Below are 17516 nucleotides of genomic sequence, written 5' to 3' on the forward strand. Positions count from 1 at the left end.
AAGAAATTAGTTAAAGGGGTATTTTGGTCATTTGACCAATCTTAAGTCAAAGTCAAACTTTGACTTTTCTTAGTCAAAAGTCAACTTTTTGACTTTTTACTAATTTTCCCGTTTTGACTAATTCTAATCTCCCGAGTATGAATCCGTATTCATTTTTCTAAAATTTAAATCATATTTGAATATAAATCCGGTCAAAGTTCAAAGTTGAAAGTCAACATGTTGACTTTTACAACTTTGACCGTTTCTAAACTTTTCAAGCTTTTAAATATGAAACTATATTCATATTTATTTAAATCATATTTAAACACAAAGCTTAAAGTTTATATCTACCGACTTATATCTAATATATTTGTCGGTTTCTCTCTCTTTTCTTAATTCGAACCATTCGAATTACTTCAACATACTTGTTCTTAGTTGAATCCATATGAGCTAGTAGGGCAACTTGATGGACTTATAGATCACGGGCTCCAACGATTCGAGATTAACTGGCTAAACCTTTTAGACCAAAGTTAATCAACATTCGTTAACTAAAGAGTCATTCCACTAAAGACTCTTAGTTGCACTCCCCTCACTATAGATATATTTCTGTCCACCTGATATAACCATGATGAGTAAGTTGATCCTTCACAGGTTGTTCGTAATCTCGGCTGGGTCAAAATACTGTTTTACCCCCGAGACTACATCTTGTTCCTTAAGATCCACTGATCCACTATTGAACAATTGGTTTAAGGTCCAACTTATAAACCAAAATCCTTCTCGGGCCAATGAGAAGGTGGGGCCCCTTGTTCAAGACTTGGATTCAGTCCTTAAGGGAACAACCTATCTACTATCCCAGAAGTGGGTAGCAGTGAATTCCATCTTGCACTCTATGTCCCTAGCTATCCACTCGGTCTTATCCCTGAAATGGGAGGCTTATTGGACCAACGATGTTGAGTTGCCCTCACCTATGCAGATTTAAGGATACTACCGAATGAACAGAAGTGCATAGTCAGCTCAGGATTAAGATCAAGTTACCTTGGTCATCATAAATGAAATAGTCAGTTTACAGTTTACGGTGTTATAACTAAAAGTGACTATTTCGTGGTTCCAGTCTTATGCAAACCATTTACATAGGACGCCCCCACTCCCATGTCTCTAAATGAATGATTCAGGATTACATCGTTTGTACTTACTACGGAGCGGGCTGCATCCATAGTGTTTTAACCAAAATAAGGCGTCCAATCTTATTCATACACTATAGACCATTTGGGCTATTAACTTAACTTGAACTTAATCCTTGTTTATGTTTTTACATAAAGTTCAAGTATATTTGACAAACTCATAAATATAGCCTCGTGATCTTAATTTATTGGTTTTAAGATTATAGCATTCAATAATAAATTATATTGAATCAAATAACAAAGTACGAGTTTTAGGACACAAATTCCAACAGCAACTTGATGTGAAAACCACATTCCTTCATGGTGATTTGGAATAGGAGATATATATGGAACAATTAGAATGATGCAAATAAAAGACAAAGAACACTTGGTGTACAAACTAAAGAAAAGTCTTTATAGGCTAAAGAAAGTATTGAGGCAATGGTATAAGAATTTTGATTTGTTCATGAGGAGCATGGTTACGAGAAAGCAATTTTTGATCATTTTGTTTTTGTTAAGAAGTTCATTGAAGGGATTTCATTATTCTTCTACTGTATGTAAATGATATGTTGGTGCTGATAGCAAAAAGATTCATGAACTAAAGATGGAATTGAATAAACCTTTAGCTATGAAGGATTTGAGGCCAGCAAAAAAAATTCTTGGCATGAGAATCACTTGTGATAGAAATGCTAAAAAGTTGTGGCTATCACAGAAAAAATATATTGAGAAGGTGCATGAGAGGTTTCATATGGACAAAGCAAAGTTTGTAAGTATCTGAATGACAATCACTTTAAACTCATTTCCAAACAGAGTCCTTCAAGTGACAAAGAGAAGGAAGACATGAAAGGAGTTCCTTACTCCTCACTATTAGTAGCTTGATGTATCTGATGGTCTGTATTAGATTATATATAGTTCACATCGTTGGTATTGTTAGTTGATTTCTCTCCAATCTTGGAATAGAACATTGGAATGCAGTGAAATGAATTTTCAAATATCACAAAGATACTTCCAGAGTATGTTTGTGCTTTGGGAATGGATATACAATGTTTAATAGGTAGACAAATGCAGATATGGCTGGTAATGTTGATTCTAAAAAATTCACTTCAGACTAATTGATTACTTTTGCAGGGGGAGTTGTATCATGGCAATCCAAATTATAGAAGTGTTTTGCTCTTTCAACTGCAAAAGTTGAGTTTGTAGCGACGATTGAAGCTTGTAAAGAATTAATTTGGATGAAGAAATTCTTGTAAGAGTTAGGTGTTGAACAAAAAAGATGTGTTGTATTGTGACAATCAGAGCGTTGTTCATCTTAGCAAGAATCTATCTTTCCACTTGAAAGCAAATATGATCGAGCTTTCCACATAGTCGGAAGGGGGAGTTTGTTGGGTCCCAATTTATTATTATTTATAAAGAAATATATTAATTAAAGGAAGGCTCAACTTATCTAGGCCCATTAAGGCCAAATTGCTTTATTAGTTTTTAGGGCTAACTAGAAGAATGACAAACCTACTTTTTTTTTTTTTTTTTTTTTTTGTAAAATTGACAAAGTGAATTAAAAATCTAATAAAGCCAAAATTGCACAAGTCCAATATACCCCAAAAAATTGTAAATGTGTACTACAATGTTTATTTTGAAAGATTTCTAGATACACTTTAATTAAAGCACCCAAATGAAAATCATACATTACAAGGGCAATGAAAAATGTGCTCTAAAAATTGAAATTGGAGAAATAACCTACCCGTTTATTTTCCTAGAATCCTAAGCCTTTAGCACATCAATCACTTCACATCTTTTCCATTACCCAAGAAATTTGAACACAAATCAAAGTTTCTCCCATTGCTTACGTTTTCATTATGTTGATTTTCCTTCAATCATTCTTCCATCTTTTTTCATATCATAATCATCCCTCGTGAATCTACCCATTCCACATTCAACCAATCATTCATCTTCAATCTATTTTATCTGCAAACCATAACCTTCCATCTCCAAACCAATCTTTCATCTTCAAGCTCTTCCATCTTCAAAAACTAACCTTCCATCTTTAAATCAATCCATCATTTGGGAAAAACTATGTGTAGAGTTCACAGTTTTAGACTTATCTTTCAAGTTTTTTCATAATTTCATGTTTGAAAAAAAATGAACTTGAGTTTTCTCACTAAAACTGTGTGAAAATATAACAAGTCTAGAAAGGTTGCCTCAATAACATGCGGTCGAAGCTCTCTTCCGCCCTAATAGCATTTGAAATACGCTATCTCTTTTCGCTTAATTCAAGTTCGTTATGTGATTTTACGTTCTTGATTAGCTATTTTGTAGGTGCTTACCAATCTGAAGGTAGAATGTGATGTTGATGTTGATTCGAGGTTGATTTGGGCAATTACAAGGTCATGAGACATCAATCGAGGCATTCGAAAAACCAAAAGAAGCCTTTTGGCTTTTGCCTTGGAGTGTCGAGGCACCCTACGATGCTAAGCGCGATACATAAGGCAGAGAAAACCTTACTCGAGAAAAAGACCTAGCATCACGACGCTTTGAAGTTTAGATGTGCGTAAGAGCCTTTCAATGCCATGGTGCTGCGACAATTTATAAAAGACTATTTTTGCAGCCATCTGTGACCTATACCCGATTCTAGTCGATTCTCTCCAATTGTCTCTCTGTTTTCTAAGTACTTTTAGTTGGTTTTAGTTTTCGAACATTTCCTCATCATTTGACATGTGGATGAGAGGCGAAGGTACTTATTCTAGTTTGGGTTTTTAGAAATCTCCATTTAATCCCTTTGAATTTATGAAAGTTTGAACTTGTTTGATGTAATCATCCATTTGTTATATGTTCGAACGCATGGGGAATATATGACTTCTACTTTACATTAAATCTTTAACTCATGACAATTTAATAAGATTTAGTTAAAAGCAATAGGTTAGGTTAGCTTGTGTTAATCTATTTTGATGAGCATTGTTCTAACCAATCTAAAATTGAACCTAATGAATGTCAATTAGACACATGAAAATTGGGCATTCCACCTAAGGATCTCTTAATCTTAATGCATTAGAAAATTCAATCATGCATGCTTAATCGTATTGGAGTAGAACAATAAGAGCCTTAGGACAAATTAATTATCTTATGTAATTAAATTGGTTAAGTGAAGGTTGCATATTGATAGTGGTGATAGCTCAACTAATAAATTCTTTGGATAGGGAGAGATTATTATAACCTAAGCTAGGTCTCTTTTTATTGAATCTTTACAACTGTTCTTTCATTTCATGCAATTTAACTTTCTAGAAATTGAAATCAACTTCAAACCCCACCTTCGTTTACTGTGGTTGGAAATTATTTTGTTTGAGGGATTACTATGCTCACTGAGTTCAACCTAGACTTACCATTAAGATTAGTGTTGACTTACTACTAAGTCTAATGCTTACTTACTACTAACACTAGTGCTATGTGTTGATAACTTGTAGAAATAAAAGTTACTGTGGCCGTTTAGCTAAAAAAATGGAGTCAAAACACGAGATAAAGGAAAAAACACGTAGCTTTTACTACAAATTTATAATATTAAGAGAATGCAATTTACATAAATCATCACCCATGATTAACTATACTTTTAAGTGTTTTTACACGCAGGATGGAGAAAAGAAGAAATGAAGAGAATCACAAAAGGAACTTGCTCAAGAACTCAATGATAGGAAGCTACTGGGCAATTTGTAAGGCGAGATGCCAACACATCATTATACTAGATGATTCGCTAAAAGACAAGAGTGGTAGTTGGAGTTGATGTGACAAAAAATGACTACTTTCTGCATAGAGGATAAGGACGATGTGTAGTAGAGTATTAATATCTTGTCTCTTAAATTACGCTCGTAAACACCTCCAACTTCACCTTATACAAGAGAGGAGGTCATCCCCTAAAGAGGTCGGTGGAAAGATGAGTTTGTCCATAGGCATCAACGTGAAACTTGGCAAATTCTAAAAATTGGGTCACTCCCTATCTATACTCAAGGAAGAACTTATTTCTAAGTTTCATCCAACCATTTTCCATCGTTTAAGTCCCTAAAACATAAATAGATTTGATTAGAAACATATGATCTATCTGGCTCCCTCTCTCATATCCATAACTTACTCCCTTAAATTTTCACTAAAACTAACTTCAAAATACTTCAAAAATCTTCACATCCTACCCACCCCTTCAAACTACAAAGGCTACCATAACTTTGTAGATATAAACAAAGGAAGAATTTGCCAAGTTTCACGTTGATGTCTATGGACGATTAAGGTATCCATGCAAGAGATGTTTGAATTTAAGTTGGAGCTCATTAGAGGGTGTGGAACGATATATACTGACTATTGGAATATCCCCCTCTTACACAGAATGAGTGTATCATGGAGAGTCATTAAGCTTTAGAGGTACAGAAAAATTTGAGGAAGGAACTAGTAGTAATCCTTTTGATGAAGGAACTAGTAGTAGGCAATTTAATAAAGAGGATGAAATGTTTGGTATGCTAAATGATTTACAAGCCCCTATTGAACATGAAGAGGAACAAAGTTATGTCGTTTGGAAGATGAAATGTCGATGAATGTTGGGGTAGATATAAATGAAGATAGAACAAACAATATATTTCAGAACTTATTGAATGAAACATGTAATGAGTTGTACCCCGGTTGTTATGAAGTTTCGTTGTTGAATTTTTCGGTTAAGTTGATGCATGTGAAGGTTCTAAATGGTTGGAGTAACAAGTCGTTCGATATGTTGTTAGAACTCTTAAGAGCAGTGTTTCCAATATGTAGTAGTATTATCTTTAGTTCATTTTATGAAGCAAAACGAAAACTTCGTGACTTAGGCTTCGTATACGAGACTATTCATGAGTATAAGTATGACTGTGTATTGTATTGGAAAGAGTTTGCTGATTTGTAACATTGTCCTACATGTGGCGAGACTTGGTACAAGGTTAATCATAATAGAGGGAAAAAAATTCTACATAAGGTATTGCGCCACTTTCCTTTGGTACCGAGATTACAATGCTTGTTTGTATCGCAGGAAGGGTCTGCTGACATGAGATAGCATAGGGATAAACATGTTGAAACAGATGATGTGTTGAGACATCCAGCTGATGTAGAGGGGTGGAAGCACTTTGATTCTGAATATCCTGATTTTACTTCTGATCTACGGAACGTGCATTTAGGCTTGGCTTCAAATGGGTTTAACCCATTTGGTCAAATGAGTATGTCGTACAGTATGTGACTTATTGTGTTACTTCCTTACAATTTGCCACCATGAAAATGCATGAAAGAGACAAATTTGGTTGGTACGTTGTTGAACATCGAAGGGAAAACTAAAGATACCACGAATGCCCGATTAGACCTACAAGATCAAAGATAAGAAAGGATTTACTTCTTGTAGAAGTGGGTAATCGATTGGTAAAGCCACATGTGAGCTACACGTTGACTAGCAGTGAACAAGTAGAATTTTGCAAGTTTCTGAAATCAGTTAAGTTTCTCGATGGATTTGTTTCCAATACATCGAGATGTGTGCATGAAAGAGAGGGAAAATATCAGGACTTAAAACGCATGATTATCATGTTTTATTACATCGACTGCTATCTATTGGTATTCGAGCATTTTTACCAAAAAACATGTACACTACTATTACTGAATTATGTAATTTTTTTCGTGACTTGTGCGCTAGAACAATAAGAGTAAGTGATTTGGAAAGATTACAAGCAGACATCATAATTATACTTTGTAAGTTGGAAAGAATATTTCCACCTGCCTTCTTTAGCATTATGGTACACCTTGTCGTTCAATTACCATATGAAACGAAGATTATTGGTCTGGTTTTTTACAGTTGGATGTATTCGATTGAAAGAAGTCTACGCACGTTAAAACAGTATGTTAGGAATAAAGCACGTCTTGAGGGGTCAATTGCAGAAGCGTATGTCATGAATGAATCAAGCACCTTTTGTTCGCGTTACCTAAGTGGTATAGAGACTCGATTCACAAGAGATGAGCGAAATGATGATTCCATTATAGAGGATGAGATAATTGGTGACTTTGAAATTTTCAAGCAGAAAGTACGATCTTTAGGTACATCAAGTGTTCGTGCTATATCATAGGAAGAGAAACGACTATTCCATTGATACATACTGAACAATGTAGACGAAATATCGGAGTATCGCAAGTAAGCATTCCTCATTTTCGTAATTCTTAAATATTTGTTATACATTGTTTTTACATAAATTAAACTCATCATCATCCCCATTAAGAAACATTTGAGGCTCCAACATCGACATGCTAAAACTGCTATGGATTTGTATAAAAGACATGAACGGGCATTCTATGAATGGTTTCGAGCACAGGTATATAACAAGTTTTAGTGTGACATGTAAGCAATAACGTATTTAAGCACGTGAGATGTCATAATCGTTGTCACATTTATTTTAGGTGTTAGAACTGCGTGAGTCTGTAAATCTATCTGACGATTTCTTCTCACATCGACGTTAATCTCACGATCGTTGAATGATTGATTGTGTGTCATGTCACTGACGACTTCATCAACGATGTGGATGAACACTTGTCACATGCAAGCGACGACGACGAATTATAGTAACAAACTACGTACCCACATATTTATGTAGTTTATATATTTTGATTCTATGTGTTTGTATTTACTTATTCAATTTTTGTTTTCTATGTCCACATGCATTATGTCGTCGTCATATCCACGTCATAATTTTTTGGAGACGGATACTATGTTCCTCGAGTTAGATAACTTTGCGGGAGGGTCGTCGTCAGTCGACGACAATGTGGGTGAGTATAATAGTTTCTTTCATTTTAACTTACGATTATTTCATTTTTTTCTCCAACACTATATGTTATTATCGATTTATTGAGCAGGATCGTCTTTTCAACAACCTAGGACTCCAACTCCTAGGAGACGTGCGCAGTCTCGACTCTTGGAGTTGGAGCGCCACGTTGCAGTACATGGACGCATTCCGATGACGATCGCCCCTGGTACGAAGAAACCTATTTCTCCACACGCCGTTCGCTTCAACCAAGCGATAGGCGTGCGCGAGTGAAAGACATTTTCCGTCTGCTGCCTTAAGTGGACGGACGCGGATGGACGTTGGCAGAGAATACATTGAAGGTTGTCAAGGGCAACCTCCAGGTAATTAAGTCCACTACACATTCATGATTTCATTTGAAACATATTTAAGTTAAGCAATCTAATGTGTTATTTTTGTAATGTGTAGCGATTTTTTGTGCTTGATTTCAATGATCAAGCAATGAATAGGTTTGTTGAGCATCAGATGCTCACCACCTCTAAAAAGTTTTGGGCCTACTGTCACAAACACTTTAAAAAGTACAGCGACCCCGAGGAGGCTCATGCCAACCTACCAAACATATTGGTTGGACGTTATGAGGATTGACACTTCCTCTGCAATTACTACATGAGCAGTGAATTCCAAGTATTTATCATGCTTAATTATGATTTCAATTTTTAATATGTATAAGAAATAAACAATAATTGATTTTCATGCAGGAGCAATCACGGATGAATAAGGCTGCTAAATAGAAGCAGCCTTACAATCACAGCAGCGGGTCAATGTCGTTTCTACAACGACAGCACGAGCTCGCTGAGAAGAAAGGGGAGTCGATCGACCGTGTGGAGTTGTTTCGAAAAATACACGTTCGAGCCGGGACGTTCGTGTCGCAGGACACAAAGGATACACATGTAAGTTATTGAACCAACATTATGCCCTTATTAATTATATCCTCTTTCGTTATATATTTTTGCGTTACTTAACTTAGTTTTTAAAATTGTTGCAGAATCAAATGCTGGAACTCCAGTCCCAGCCTACCTTAGAGGGTAGCCCTGGGGATGAGATATGCGATCAAGTGTTGGGTAGACGATCAAGCTACTCGAAAGGCCTTGGTTGGGGACTCAAGTCGAAGGCCCGCAAGACAACGAGTGCAAGCAATTCCATGACATCTTGTTTGTCGTCCACACAAAAAGAGATTGAATTACAATCTTAACATAATGAAGCTTTGGAACGTATTGAAGTGCAAAATAGAAATCACGCAACATTAGCTTCACAAGTGGAACGAATGCAATAGTTGATAGAAGACTTGACTCGGGCACAGCAAGGACCACCCCACGATCCCTAACTTTGTGGTACGTATATATATGTCCATTATTCTTAAGTTTTTGCAATGATAGTATACAGTGAACATATGGATATATGTACTACACTTACTTACTTTTGTATCATTATAGGATCCTGTAGAATGACGCGTACGAGCCTCGCGTTAGGAGACATACGACTTTGTTTGCCGATTTTTGTATTATGACAACTCCATTTTTTGTATTATGAACGCTATTAATTATGTTTTTTTTAACTTATTCGTATTATGAATATTAAATCTTTTTTTTAATTTGTCTTTGTATTTCTTAATTTCTTAATTTATATTGAATTTGTTTTAATTTAATCCAAAATGTCGAAAAAATAGCAATTCGAAAGTCGTTGTTTCACAAAAATAAAGAACTTGTTTGAGCAAAATATTTAAGGAAAAAAATAACAATTACATATTTTAAAAAAATACGTATAAAAAGGAATTCCCGACGTAACGAAACATCGGGAATAGGATGCACAAAAATGTCGGAAGAAATCATTCTTGACGCTACGATATGAGTCGGCAAAAACAACGTCAAGAGAGGATTTTCCGACATGGGTGGTATCGTCGCCAAAAACGACGTCGAAAGAGGTATGCCCGACGCCGTCGACGTCATCGAGAAACACGACGTCGAGAGAGGTATTCACGACGCCGTGTTGTTCACGCGTCAGGAATGCCTCTCCTGACTCACTTTTCCCGACGTACGGCCCGACGCCACAAAAACGTCGGCATATCCTTTCCCGATGTTCTTTTCACTTCCCTCGACGTTTTTGTGCGTCAGGAGTACCCCCGTCTCTTGTAGTGGAACAATTTTGAAAATGGAAAAAGTCACAGGCCTACAATGGAAAATACCAAAAATGCCCTATCAACAACATGCATAATATATTTTATACACGATTGTTTAAATTTCGCTATTGTTTGATACACGATTGTTCCAAATCTAAACGATTTATTTTTTTCAATTCTATCGTTTAATTTAGTTATACGATCTTTTAAATTTGGTTACACGATCGTTTAGATTTGATCATTTAGATTTGGCTACCAAATCTAAACGATTTTTTTTTTCAAAATTTGAAAACGAATTTTTTCAAAATTCTTTTGGTATACAATCGTTTAAATTTTGCTAAACGATTTTTTTTAATTCTTTTGGTACACGATCGTTTACTTTTTTTTTTACACGATTGTTTATATTTGGCTACTCCAATTTAAACGATTTTTTTCCAGATTTTTTATACACGATCTTTTAGATTTTGCTATTTTTTTTTGTATATGATAGTTTAGATTTGGTTACCCAAATTTAAATGACATAAGAGGAAAATAAGAAAGATGATGGGAATAAATCGAAAAAAAAAAAGAAAAGAAGAAAGACGATGGAAAGAAATCGCAGCGGAAGAAAAAGAAGACGAAAAGAAGAAAGACGAAAGAAAGAAATCGCAGCAAAGATGAGAAGAAAGACGAAAAGACAAACTTGAAATATTTAAAAAATGGCTATACGGAAAGAAAATATAATGGTTTGTTATATTTATGAAAATTAACATAATAATAATATTTATAAAATGCATTAAAAAAACTTTTATAATGATATGGATAAAAACAATATTGAAATAGTATGATTTAATTAGAATTGATAAAAAGGATTGATTCATGCTAAGCCAATCGAAACAACCAAAATTGTGTATTCCAGGAATTAATTATAAGTGTAATAATAAAATTGATGGATTAATACCGTTAATTAAAGGTGTTGTCACAAAGGAATTTTTGGATGAAACGAATATGCATACACCTGCATCCCATCCATTTTGCTATAATTCAAAAGAATTCCGTGTTCTGCTATTTTTCAAACGATAGTGTAATATAATAATTACTGTTATATATCTTAATATCCCTAGCTTGTAAATCTATATCTTGATTTTTAATTCTAATAATAAATATATAACATCTAAATTAATAGAAAAACAAAGTACATTAAATTCTCTCTCTCTTTTTTTTTTTTTTTTTCTTTTTAACTCAATTAAAACTCCAAAAGAAAAGGAAAATAATGTTGTTGAATTAGATGAAACACAAAAATCAAAGGTACGATATATAATTAACTAAGGAAAAGTAAGATAGCACACAAAAAGTAAGATTACATAAATTCATATTAGGAGAAGGAGGGGCATATAATGAATATATATTTACATATTAGCTAGTCAATGACTATGGGGGTGTCCTTAGTTTCACCGGTAAACTTGTGGTGGAGCTGGAAAGGGATGTGACCTCTAAGAATTTGAACTCTGAATTTGAGTAAACTGGCGGTGCATTCCAACAGCTCAAATACGCAACCATCTCCACACTTGAGACCATTATCATTAACAAACTTCTTCCATTGTTTTGACTCAAGTGCTTTACTTCTTCTGTTCCCATAATAATTCATCTTCCATACCTTTTCCCCACAGTATATAGCCGTAGGGATCATAATTCCAGGTAAAACTGAGTTCATTTTTACTGGCAAATACTACAATTAATTATTATAATCAATTAAACAACAATATATAAATATTTATTGTAATTAAGTAATCCATATAATTAATTAGATTAGATAGATCAGAGGAGGAACAACAACAAGAGCAGCAACAACAACTTACAATATTGTAATGTGGAGGGACATGGGATTTAGTCAGAATAAAATGATGGAAGAGTTTGCCTAAAAGTGGCAAAATTTCACCATTTTGTGGCCCCTCCATTGTTGGATGATTTTAACAAAAAAAAAAAAAAAAGCTCTTTTAAACTAATACCTAACTAACACAACAATTCTCATAAAAATTCAATATTAATCCTACTGCTTGTACTTTCCAATGTACTACATTCACGAAGTCCATGTACTTCTCATACACCTAAACTAATTTTTTTTAATTCTTTTTACAACTTTTTTTTTTTTTTGTTTTTTTAATACAAATTTTCATTGTTTTTCCAAATATAATAAAATGTTTTTCAAAAAACGTTTGTACTTGAAATCTTTTTAACTCATTTGTACTTGTGAGTTCTTCATTATTTATTTTATTTTCTTCCTCTCTCTCTCTCTAGTAATCATAATAGGAAAACAAAAACGTGGAGGAGAAAAAAAAAAAAAAGAAGAAATTTTAGAATGGTAATTTAAAGATTTATTAATTAATTGTTTTGTTTAGTTTAGTTGAATGGTAATTATCATTATTCTTTTTTCTCACAATGACAAACAAAAAATTATAGTCTTCATTCTTATTTATTTTGTCAAACTTTAGAATGCAGTTTGTAAAATAACCTAATCTTTTTTCTTTTTTATTTCCAGAATAGATGAAAGTATTCTATTCGATTCGACTACTTTTGTTACAGACTATCATTTCTTAGCTATGGCTCCCAATCTCCATTGTTACCATTCATCACCTCCCTTCATTTCTCTCCATTCATATCCTCTAGTTCTTCGCTCCCATGCTCCGTATCCAACTTCGAAACACTGTTCAAACTCCCTTAAATTCCTCTCAATTCGATGCTCCGCGAACTCGAACAACCAATTGACGCTTAGAACTTGTAGGAATTGCAAGTCGCAATTCGACCCCTCCCTCAATCACCCACGAGCTTGTCGTTTTCACACTGCACATTTTGGAGGTAATGCCCTTAGTAGTTATTTGTAAATTTTCCAAGTTGGAACCCATTTTATTATTTTCATGTGTTTGGAGCTTTGATTGCTGCTTTGATCTTGGTTTATCCATTATTCGTAATCCCTGTTTTGTTAGTTGTAAACCAGGTGCTGTTTGAACTCATGGAACTGGAAACCAATGGTTTATACGTTTGGCTTACTTCAATTACTTTCAAATATTCTATTCAGGATGTGGGCGAACTGAACATGTGTTATGTTAGGTCTCTTTTGTATGATATTCAAACATCTGATGATTAGAGTAAAATAGTTTTTGCTGTCAAGTAAGAAACAGTATGGTGTACATATGAAAGCTTAGGAAATAAAGAGGAATAAGTATAACCATTTCTGCCGCTTTTGTAACAATTTCATTTTGAGTTTTATGTTTTGAAGCTTATGCTGGTTTGCATTCAGTTTTTCAACTATGATCTTCTGCTTTGTTAAAAGAAACACTTGAGAGTCAATTCTAAAACCGAAAACTACCCTTTTTAGTTTTTATTTTTAAAACTTGATTTGCTTTTGAAAAACATCAGAAGAAATAGAATACCAAAACATAGAAGTTAATGGGTCGAAGAAGTGTTTATAAGCTTAATTTAAAAAAAAAAAAAAAAAACAAAAACAGGAACCAAATGGTTATAAAGTGGGGTTTATTTTGGAAAATTAAGCTTACAAGTATACTTCCACCATGGAGCCCTAGCATTGTGTTTGATTTTCTTTGGCATTCTTTAGTTTCTGCTGGGACTCTGGTTTGCTTTGTTTTGCTTGTTATATTTATCTGCTTTTTTTTCCTTCTTTTTGGAGTTTGTATGGTTGAGCACTAGTCTCTCTGCATTTCATTGATGAAAATGTTTTATTTCTAGTTTGATTAAAAAATATAATTTCCCATGAATTTCTTTGTTTTTCTTTCTAAAAGTGTTTCCATATCCACTCCAAACTTTAGAAACCCAAAAAACATGTTTTTCGAAGCCTGTTTATTATTTTAGAATTTGGTTGAGAATTCAAATATTTCTTTAAGAGTGAAGAAAACCACAGTAAAGAAGATGGGAGGAAACAAGCATTATTTTCAAGAAACAAATAACCAAAAATGAAAATGGTAACCATTTAGTTTTTGCCATTTTAGCTCTTTGGTTTTGAATATTAAGTCTATTTCTTCTCAATTTATTACAATGATTTACTTCTTTTGTAAGTTAAAGAGTTGGAACTCTTAGCCAAATTCTATAAACAAAGCTAATATCTTAAAGAACTATTTATTTTTTAGTTTTCAAACTCTGGGCTTGGTTTTTTAAAACATTGGTAAAAGGTAGACAGCAAAACAAGAAATTTAGAGGTGGAAGAGGTGTATAGGATTAATTTTCAAAAACCTATAAACTAAATCGTTACCAAACAGGACCAAAATCATTGTCAAACCTGACCTTAAAATTCAGGGATATTAATTTTGTATGTCTATTTACCACTGATGACTTTCTTGAACTCTCCCCAAACAATGATCATCTGTTTCTCCCTTTCGGTTGAGATTGACTGTGAAAACTCGGTAAATGTTTTGTTGCTCTTTTGTTCTTGGAAAATTTGAAGATTGAAAATGGACTGTAGTTCAGTTTACTACTTCAAATCATTATTGTCTTTTCTCTGAAGGCCAAGTTCCAACTTCTGGAGTCATATGTCATTATTTTGCTGCTCAAGATTGTTACGTATTCCTTCTTCTCACAGGTGAAACCAAGCGAAAGTTTGAAAGTGTACACTTGGGAGGAACAATGGACACTCCAGACTCTGGCAAAGTTTTTCAATACTGGCATTGCTGTGGGTCTGAGGATCCTTTCGATCCAGGATGTACTGCTTCTCCACACTCATCATATGACGATGACTAACAATGTAAATCAACAATCTTTTCTTCATTTCCCTTCATTCGTGCAAGACTCTTGATCTTTTTTACTCCTTCCTAAAGTCCTTTGTAAAATTGTACATATTCATACCCTATCTTAATTATTTAGTATGAAAATTCATCTTACTTTGTTGCTTCTTTTGTATATTTAATTATGTTGGAAATCTGGATCAATGCCAAATTTGTATGATGATAATCAACTAATGGTAGCAATTAGAAAGTGTTGTGCATCAGAGCCACACACTTCAAGGCTATCAAGTTTATGAATTGTTTAGATAGAAGGTAGTTGTATTTTAGTGTAACCCTTTTGCATCACCTTAATTTCACCTATGACTAATTACATACCAAAAGTTTTATGGGTGGAAGAAGAAGACTAGCTTTCCTGGACAATGTATATTGTGAAATGGTGGTGCTATAACAAATCCAGAGTACCTTAACATGTGGTTGCCGCATAAAGAAAGGTGGTCACTTTAATCAGTCATAATTCATTTATGGAGATTCAGGATCTGAAGCTGAAATTAAAGTCATGAAACAAGTAGCTAATCCCATTGCAATTGGGGGCTTCTTTTAAACTATCCTACCAAAGAATTCCACGTCGACTCTCCTCTACCAGATAATCCATTAATTCCAGGCACCTTCTGTAAGCAACGGGAATGGAAAGGAAAAGACATATAACTGTATGTTGATGTTAGAGTTTGCCATATGAATAACCTACTAAGTTAACAAGATATGTCATGATATGAATTACTTAAAGTATCTATATAAATTAATTGAATTTACCAAATGTAATATGCATCAATGAAAAAATATATATAAAAAAAAAAAAAAAAAACTAAAAACCCTAATTTTGAATTCAACTTATGTTTTTCTCAATTTTTTTGGGGGAGCTAATTTTTGTCATTTCATTTTGGTACCAAATGGACTAGAGGGCCTTACAAATAGAGGTGATTATCCATATGGGAAAAATAAGAAGAAGAAATAATGTGTGGGGAATTTACACGATATCATAAATAAATGTGAAACAAATTAAATTATATCTCAAATTTCTACTTCATAGTTGAGAACCAAATAAGCTATTGATCATAAAATTATAAATAAAATGTAAGAAAAATAATATCGAAAATTATATTGGTTGCTCCAAACTCGAGATTACATTCAGTCTTCTGCAACAACAGGCTCTATTATGATGAATATGAAAAGAAACCTACAAACTTTTGGCGCTATACCAAATGGTGTGAACCAAATAGTCTTTTTGTTTTTGTATCAATATTCTATTCTGAATGTGAGAGGATGTATTTTATTTATAGGAAAAATAAGTGGTTACATAGTTAAAAAGAGTTAAGATATAACAGAAAGTAATAAAGCAGTAGATTTATTTGATTTACATCATTCCACCCCCGAACATCAAACTTGCCCCGAGTTTGTTATGAAAGTTAAAATTCATCCGGTGCATTGTAGCTTCTAAGGTCTTCTATATTGAAGATTAGGCTGATGTTAAATCCGTGCGATAGTTCAATTTTGTAAGCATTGGGCTCATATTTAGCAATATTCTACATGGGCCAATCTGTTTGTCTTTCATCTTTCCATAGGTTCCAATGGGGAACCTCTTCTTCTTCAAATGTGTCATTACAAGATCGCTAACCTGGAAATGGACTTCTCTTCTCTTCTTATTCTTTTCTTCTTTGTAGGACTTAGTAGTCTTAGTGATATGGTTAATAACTTCTGTGTGAAGTTTCTGTATTCTTTCAACTAATTGTTCAGCTTCCTCTTGGATTTCTACTTTTTTAGGTAGGCTAGTTAAGTTGAATGTCAGCTTTGGTGCCTTGGTGTACACAATCTCAAAGGGGCATTTGCCCGTGGTTCTATTCATCATATTGTTAAAAGAAAATTTTGCTTGTGGGAGAATCATGTCCCATTGTCTAGGGTGGTTTCCACTAAGGCAGCGAATTAGATTTCCCAAGAACCGATTAGTTACCTCAGTTTGTCCATCCGTTTGTGGGTGAGCAGTGGTACTAAACGTCAAGGTGGTGTCAAACTTCTTCCACAATGTCTTCTAAAATGGCTAAGAAATTTAGTATCTCGGTCATAAACTATTTTTTTTGGGATGCCATGTAGTCTAACAATCTCTTTAAAGAAGAGAGTGGCAATGTGCACTGCATATGTGATTTTTTTACAAGGCAAGAAATGAGACATCTTGCTGAATCTGTCCACCACAACCATAACCGAGTCGAAGTCCCTTTGAGTCTTAGGTAGGCCCACGACGAAATCAATTGACAAATCCTCTCATGTGTTCTTAGGAATCGAAAGAGGAGTGTAGAGACCGACATTAGATGAAGATCCTTTTGCTCTTTAGCAAATATAACATCTTTTCACAAAGTTATTAATGTTTTGTCTGGCTTGAGGCCAATAAAATCTCTTGGTGACAATCTGAAAAGTCTTTTCTTGACCAAAGTGTCCAGCTAGGCCTCCCGAATGAGCTTCTTCTATGCGGGCTTCCCTTAAGGAAGTATGAGGAATGCATAGTTGGTTTCCTTTGAAGAGAAAACCTTCCACCAAATGATAATCTCTATCATGGATATGATCAGTACAATAACTCCAAATCTCACCAAAGTCTTCATCAGTCTCATATAGCGTTGGAAGATGATTAAAGGTTGTAATTTCAGCTGAAAGCACAGTTAGGAGAGCC

At 34.1% G+C, this 17516-nt stretch overlaps 2 protein-coding genes across 2 annotated transcripts; one reads left to right on the forward strand and one right to left on the reverse strand.

The window, feature by feature from the left end:
* Positions 1–11356: 11356 nt before the first annotated feature.
* LOC127149662 (B3 domain-containing protein Os04g0386900-like) lies at positions 11357–12071 on the reverse strand. The gene is made up of 2 exons (XM_051085505.1): positions 11927–12071; positions 11357–11796 (listed from the first exon to the last, which is right to left on the reverse strand). The coding sequence occupies exons 1-2, from the start codon at positions 12023–12025 to the stop codon at positions 11488–11490; spliced, it is 408 nt and encodes a 135-aa protein (XP_050941462.1). The 5' UTR covers positions 12026–12071; the 3' UTR covers positions 11357–11487.
* A 205-nt stretch (positions 12072–12276) lies between these two features.
* On the forward strand, positions 12277–14956 carry LOC103496857 (uncharacterized). Its single transcript, XM_051085506.1, has 3 exons — positions 12277–12429; positions 12607–12923; positions 14659–14956. Exons 2-3 carry the CDS (start codon positions 12668–12670, stop codon positions 14814–14816), a joined length of 414 nt encoding a protein of 137 aa, XP_050941463.1. The 5' UTR covers positions 12277–12429; positions 12607–12667; the 3' UTR covers positions 14817–14956.
* Positions 14957–17516: the final 2560 nt, after the last annotated feature.

The sequence above is a fragment of the Cucumis melo genome, chromosome 6 (genome assembly GCF_025177605.1).
Source record: "Cucumis melo cultivar AY chromosome 6, USDA_Cmelo_AY_1.0, whole genome shotgun sequence".
NCBI classification, from domain to species: Eukaryota; Viridiplantae; Streptophyta; class Magnoliopsida; order Cucurbitales; family Cucurbitaceae; genus Cucumis; species Cucumis melo.